This window comes from Galendromus occidentalis, unplaced genomic scaffold (assembly GCF_000255335.2).
Source record: "Galendromus occidentalis unplaced genomic scaffold, Mocc_1.1 scf7180000077496, whole genome shotgun sequence".
NCBI lineage: Eukaryota > Metazoa > Arthropoda > Arachnida > Mesostigmata > Phytoseiidae > Galendromus > Galendromus occidentalis.
This window is the reverse complement of record NW_003805484.1, coordinates 417359-424625: the sequence shown is the minus strand read 5'-3', so window position 1 is coordinate 424625 and position 7267 is coordinate 417359. Positions and strand designations below refer to the sequence as shown.

Below are 7267 nucleotides of genomic sequence, written 5' to 3'. Positions count from 1 at the left end.
CGTAGACATCGTTAGATAAAATCCGACAAATCGACTAAGGTGCTACCAATTGTTGACAATTCGAGAAGAAAATGGGACGGGGAGGAATTCTCCGTCTTGCCAGGTCCATATCAAGCTTCCGTACATCTTTGATGGAAAGCGCGTGTCACACGCATTTGTATCGACGATGAAGGCGCGACGCCTCTGAAGGCAAACCGAAGGATTTTCGCGGAGCGAATCATTCCTCTATGGGCTCAATCAGGTTTGGAGCGCGTCTGATTGTTATAGCTGAGAGAAGCTCCCCCGTCGGATGAGTTCGGAGTCGGCGGGGTATATTCAGCCCATTCCGATCGGACGCTTCATAGTAGTCATGAAAATCGATGACATTATTAAATATCATTGATTCCGATAGATCAGGCTCATGACGGGAGTATAGCGTCGAATTCTATACCCCGACGATTCTCCTGACAGGGACGCGGAGACAAATCTCGGGAAAACCTCTTTTCAATCCGAATGAATCCTCTCCTTGATGTCGAACGCGAATATATGGAATGATTTGAACTTTTCAGTAGACGGACAGTCCCCGATGGACGGGCCCTCGATCATGGGCAGCTCCTGGACTATCGAGAAACAGACGGACATGCCCTCCATTAAGAAGATTTTCGGTATTTAGGTGTCGCTCCTCCGCATACCTATCCGCCAGTGGATCTAGGATGCTATTTCCATGTCTCATTCCATCGCTCAAATGCATCCAGAAGAACCTAAACTAATGGCTCAAAGAGAGTCGCTCTTGTTCATTTCGGTGGCCCTGAAAAGGGCCGTTTTTTTACATCGGAGGATGCAATTTACTTGGAAGAGGTGTACTTGGTGACAGCCTTGGTTCCTTCGGAGACGGCGTGCTTGGCCAACTCTCCGGGGAGAAGGAGCCTCACAGCGGTCTGGACTTCCCGAGAAGTGATGGTCGACCTCTTGTTGTAGTGGGACAGACGAGAAGCTTCGGCAGCAATACGCTCGAAAATGTCGTTCACGAACGAGTTCATGATAGACATGGCCTTCGAGGAGATACCGGTGTCGGGGTGGACTTGTTTCAACACCTTGTAGATGTAGATCGAGAAGGATTCCTTCCTCCTGCGCTTCTTCTTCTTCTTGTCCGTGGCACGGACGTTCTTCTGGGCCTTACCGGCCTTCTTCACGGCCTTTCCACTGGCTGCAGGTGGCATCGTTCGAAGCGACTTCAAACGAGAGTGAGGAGAACCAGACGAGCGTTCGTATTTCAATGTTTGGACTGGGGCGAAAAGAGCGGAACTTCTGCCGCCATTTGAGAGAGGGGTTGCTCCGCTCGGTGAGGATGGCCGCCGGGCCTAATATATAAACGCAGGAGCCCGAACCCAGAGCAATCGTCAGTTCTGAACTCACGCACTATCAACATGTCTGGACGCGGAAAGGGAGGAAAGGCAAAGTCGAAGGCAAAGACCCGTTCGTCTCGTGCGGGACTTCAGTTCCCCGTCGGTCGTATTCACCGTCTCCTCCGCAAGGGAAACTATGCCGAGCGTGTCGGTGCTGGAGCCCCCGTGTACCTCGCCGCTGTGCTTGAGTACTTGGCTGCTGAAGTTCTCGAGTTGGCAGGAAACGCTGCTCGTGACAACAAGAAGACCAGAATCATCCCCCGTCATCTCCAATTGGCCATCCGGAACGACGAAGAGTTGAACAAGCTCCTGTCCGGAGTGACTATCGCCCAGGGTGGTGTGTTGCCCAACATCCAGGCTGTCCTTCTCCCTAAGAAGACCGACAAGGCTGCTGCCTAAGTCATTCTTCGACAAGAAAAAAAACGGCCCTTCTCAGGGCCACCAAGCTTTACGAGATCGATCCAACCTTTCAACCTGCCAGTCGACCAACTGCATGGGTCCTGATTCAGTTCTTTCGGTGGAGCCTCGATATGGATACAATCATTATATAGCGAACAATCATTCCCCGGCTTCCTTGATGAGTTCCTCGCTCAGATCTTTCCTGTCCAAGTGTCTAGATTGATGCGACAAATCTTGTAGTATCGAGGAAGACAAAATCAAGCGAGTATCTCGGTGTGCCTAAGGTTCGGACTCTGAATCGAGTCAATCATGGTTGTAAAACAGGATTTTCAGTCGGCCATCCTTGACCACGATGAACTGAACGAGGTCCTGTCCGGAGTGACCATCGCCCGGGGTGGTGCGTTGCCCAACATCCAGGCTGTTCTTCTTAAGATGACTGACAAGGCTCCTGCCTGAGTTTTTTCCGGCAGGAACAAACGACCCTTCTCAGGGCCACCAGACTTCACGAGATCGATTCAGCCTCGAACGGTACGGTGAGCAACCGCATTTAGATCTGTGAGCAAATGAAAGCAAATGACATCCAGCGTTCTATGCACATCGCAGAATACTTCGTCGCTACCTTGACGAACGGTCACCTTTTCCCCGCCCGAAAGTCTTCATTCAGGACACTTAGTGGACTTTCGCGACTGTGAGAAAAACCCCAGGCAAGTAGCGTCGTATACACTACTTATCGCGTGAAAACGTCGAAGAACTTCTCTGTTGACATCGAATTCCCATCGCGGCAAGGAAAGCGTATAAAAATATTTATTGATCCGCTTCGAGATTCTTTTCGATGCACGAGCGCACGATCTCTAGTTCGTCGAATTCCTGTTCGATTCCTGTGTTTATCCACCATTCAACGAGGTCGTCTTTATCCACACTGCATAAATCGGTGATCAATTGGAGTGTGCCTGGCATGAGCTCTCCAACATCCTCTCCTGGGTCATTTGGCCGCCACAATATGATATGAGCATGGGGACTCCCTCGATGTTGGAACTCAATCCGGAGAAAATAATCGAGAACGCGATGGCGGCCGAAAGGATTCTACGATTGTTTCGTGGCTAATATGGTCATGAGTCATGATTGCGTGAAGAATCTGATGGAAATATATGCAACACGGTACGGGATCTTCGGCAACTAGGTACGCTCGCTGGTAGCTCCTAAGCTCATCAAGAACATCGCCCAAATCGAGATCGGAGTCAGATTGAAATTCATCAGAAAGACGGTGTCATATGCGGAGTAAATGCGGCCATCGAGTTTCATTCGCACTCAAAGTGAGGAATGCAGTCGGTTTCCCGAGTTGACGTATCATAGCGAATAAATCTCTTTTTGACCAATATTGAACGGAATTAGGAATCATTCTGAGAAAGGCTTGGTTCGTTTCGATCAACCGTTGGACGAAATCACGATCCTCGATCATTCTGCGAGTCACACTTTCTGTGGGTTCTCAAACACCGGTACATATTTTGTATGCCATCCCTGACCCGGAGGCGCAGTATTTTCATGGCCATGTACAAGACATGTTGCGGTGAGACTCCGCGTCTATCTTTCCTCCGAATTTCGGACATACACATAGTATATGCAGTTGATCGTACTCTCGCGCCATCACTGGGTGCGATTCTGCGATCGACCCCGTAATAAATTGCAGGGAAGGACAATTCCTCTGCGTAGGTGTCATACAGAAGGCTTTCTGGCGCTCTATGCTGACCGGGAGCAATGTCCAAACAGTGATCCTCATTCCAGATCATTGTGTGCTGTAGCGCGTTTCGCATCGCCGAATCCGACTCCGTACTCGAATCAATAATCTCTATGCCATCATCGGAGGCGTCCACAGACTCCTCACTAGGAAGAGAATTCGTTGTTCCTCCGAAATCGATAGTTATGCCTTCGGTTCCTTCGACGATCGTCGATCGTTCTTTGAGTCAGATTTTTCACCTCGTCGGACGACTTCGCTCAATTAGCTTGAACGCCCTCGGTAGATGACATTCTGAGCAACCACTATACGGCTCGTTGACGCGAAATATCTCATCGTTCGTCTTAAAATAGTCTATTCATGCTTGAATCTTGAACTTCTCGAGGGTATGCAGGAATAGGCGTCGGAAACCCCTCAGCTAATTGCGAGCGCCTGTGGAAAGTCGACCTGAAAGATCTCCCGTGAATTTCCAATCTTTCCTCAGTCGGCCGGTGCAGCGGCGCCGCGTATCAACGGAGTTCTAGCGCCGCAAAAAGCCAGGAGATTTCGTTGCATGGAGGACGAAGTTTATTCGTCTGGCTACCCAAGCAATTTTAAAGACGTTTTCACGTCAAAAACTGAGGTGGAGAGAGCTTGATCAAGCCTAATGTCCCAGCACTTCGAATGTACCAATGTACCGCAGGTTTGAGGAATCTCCGATAGCGAGATCCTGGCATTGAGACTACATTAGCTCTATCTCTCTCTCTCTCGGTAAATGTCATCCTGTTCCGTATGAGAAAGGTTCGGTTCTTCGCTCGACGGAGCCTCTTCTCAATCTTTCACCAGTACAAGATCGCCGTCGCATATTTGAGCCATCCCGCGAAGCTTCCACTCCACTCCGAAACCCCGAAGAAACACGCGAGCTCGGAAATCGTAGCGTTCAAAACAGAGTAGCACGATCGAGCGAAGTCTATCCGCGAAATTGGCAGTCCTGAGCCTCTCCAAAAATCGCTTTTCTTGGCTCCAGAGTGAAAAAGACCGAGAAGTGACACGAACCCGAGACTCGATATCGATAGGCTCAGCCCGCACGGCAAGCAGGACCATCATTCATCCTGATCATGGTCCCAGATCGCGATTACGGGGCCGTCCGCCGCCATTACTCGTCGCACTTCCTCACCTTCATCGCACGAAGAAGCTACGTTCGGCGGACGATAGCTTCGAGAGGAGGGAGATTCGTAAAACGCTGAAATGAGGTTCAACGACTTATTCTCATCGGTGGTCAAGTATTTCAAACCCATACCTGAGCATCGCGACGATTTCGGCGTAAGTGCCATACACTACAAGTTGATTTCCGGTCTTCTTATCGCGTGCTCGTTGATGACAGGACTCACCGCGTGGTACTCCCAAATCGAGTGCCAGGTAGACCCTCGAGCAGGTTACGACACGAGGCAAGTTTGGAAGCTTATTCATACGAAATTGATCCCAATTCGAAATAATGTATGCGTCGATCCATTCCTGCAAGTGGAATGTGGGTACGAACTGAAGTGGAGCTCCTTGATTTGAGATAGACGAATCTTTTCAGTCTCATAAAACACTGGTGCTATGCTCAGTCGACTTTCGTGATCGAAACGACGAATTCGAGCAAACCGTTCGGTTTGGTGAATACCCACGCGCATTCGACCAATGAAGTCGTTCACCTCATGTATTACCGATGGGTGACTTTGGCCTTTTTCGTCCAAGCAGTTTGCTTCCAGGTATGACGTACGGTGCCCCTGAGAGAATGAGATCTGAATCATCATCATCACTCCTAATCATTGCTGTGGCCCTCCATTGTGGTTCATAGGAATCATTTGGCGGCGGACTAACGTGTCCACAATCTATTTTCAAATGGAAAAGATCCCCCGCATTGTCTGGAAATCCATCGAGAACGGTCGAGTCAGACGGATGGCGGACTTCGTGAAGGGCCTTGAGTTCGTTCCAGCGATCGACCGCGTGAAGAAAATCGAACCCGTTGTCGACTATTTCCTTCAAACAACACGGCGGCATGAGGACCGCAAGTACTTTTCGTATTGCGTCGTATGTCAGATGTTCTATCTGATCATCACAATAGCGCAAATTCACTTCGCCGAAGCGTTCTTGAACGGTCAATTCGTATCGTTGGTCCCTCTGTGGCTCCTAGGCAAGCCGGTTCTTGATTCAGTTTTCCCGACCCAGGCGAAATGCCTATACAGAACGTACGGTGCCGGAGGGAGCCTGCAGAGACTGGACTTCCTATGTGTCTTAGCGATGAATGTCCTCATCAGCAAAATCTACGTTTTAATGTGGTTCCTTCTCGCTCTCGCTCTAGTCGCATCAACTTATCAGACTTTCTATCTCACCGCATTATATTTCTCTACCAAGAGGCAGCGCAACTTGTTTGGAGACATGCGGTTCGTGGAGCGGCTATCCCTAACCCCCGCGGACTGTCTTCTCCTCAGATTTTTCCGCGGGAGTGTAGATAGCGTCACCTTCGAAGAATTCAAAGAAGTGACATTGCGGAAATTTCGTGAAGCGACTGCAGTCGAAGTTGGACTTTGAGTTCTTTGTATGCGTGTCCGCGGATAAGTCTCGATTTCCCCGATAGATCGAGGAGACGTTGGCAGGATTTCGATGGTTCGCCTGCTCACTCCGAATCGGTTCGACTCGAATTCTCCTCTGACTTATTGTCAGCACTCCTTAGCGTATTAAACCGGTGCAATCTTCGTCACTAATGTTCTCAATGGTGCTCTTTGAAAAATATATTGCTCTCGAAGCATGAAAGACCATTTTATGATGCCATCGAGGCACAGTCACGCTGAGTTCCCTCCAGAGACTAGAATTGAGACACTGGAAGCTGGAGTGACCACAGGGATTGAGAATGGATACGGGAAGTAGATTCGTAATGATTTCCGATGGCTAAGGTGGTGTAACACTATCTCAAGAACTGGCCCGGGAGCTCCAAATCAATGTAGCATGGATCAAAAACCTCGGGCTCGACAAGCAAAGGTCCGCCGAAAGTCAGAGTCCGATGTACCGAGCTCCATTGATGAAGTATGCTGCTCCCCGGAAGAGATCTGGGAAGCGAGCTGAAGTCACGGCAGAGGCCTGGGAACTTCGTCAGCAATGAAAATTGGGTAGTCCGCGGACGGAACAGCTCGTTGGTGCCTCTGCGGAACCCTCTAGGGAATACTTCCTGCTGACTGACCCGGGAATGTTCCCGAAATGAGAGCGATCGGGAGGCGCTACTGGTGTATCATCACATGAGCTACCACTCTTGAACCTCCTAGCGCGTCGAGATAGACGCTCTTGTGGCTCCTCCTTTTCCCCGGGTCAGGTCCCCAGGAGCATTCACTCATCTCGAGAGTCTAAGCTTTGGGATCCCCCTCCGTCCTAGAAGAGCAAGGGAAATTAGAATATTCTTCCGCTCGTGATTCGTATAACGATTGCTTCGGGAGACCAATAACCGGTCCCCCACTGTGTGGATCTCTCCCGATGGCGCTGGCGGATTCCCGTCGAGCTTAATCCGAGCAAGATCAGAATCCGGAGCTACATTAGCATTACCTGCTGCCATGGCTGGCTGGTTGACGTCTCCAGGATTGGATGCTCTACCCGTCTAGGTTAAGGAGTCGGAGAGTAATCCCGGCTCCGTGGGGATTGCAGCTTTGACGCCCTCGACCGATATCGCTCCCTACTCCCAGAAGGGCCCCGGCCTCGTTCCAACACATACCAGGAAGTTGCTCCGATTCGTCAAAGC

At 50.1% G+C, this 7267-nt stretch overlaps 3 protein-coding genes across 3 annotated transcripts; 2 read left to right on the top strand and 1 right to left on the bottom strand.

Moving 5' to 3' along the window:
- Positions 1-824: 824 nt before the first annotated feature.
- LOC100902227 (histone H2B) lies at positions 825-1202 on the bottom strand. The gene has a single exon (XM_018640678.2). It carries the CDS (start codon positions 1197-1199, stop codon positions 825-827), a length of 375 nt encoding a protein of 124 aa, XP_018496194.1. The 5' UTR covers positions 1200-1202.
- Positions 1203-1406: 204 nt separating this feature from the next.
- LOC100902081 (histone H2A) lies at positions 1407-1784 on the top strand. The gene has a single exon (XM_018640677.1). It carries the CDS (start codon positions 1407-1409, stop codon positions 1782-1784), a length of 378 nt encoding a protein of 125 aa, XP_018496193.1.
- Positions 1785-4743: 2959 nt separating this feature from the next.
- On the top strand, positions 4744-6072 carry LOC100901932 (innexin inx2-like). The gene is made up of 3 exons (XM_003746394.1): positions 4744-4943; positions 5078-5249; positions 5392-6072. Exons 1-3 carry the CDS (start codon positions 4744-4746, stop codon positions 6070-6072), a joined length of 1053 nt encoding a protein of 350 aa, XP_003746442.1.
- Positions 6073-7267: the final 1195 nt, after the last annotated feature.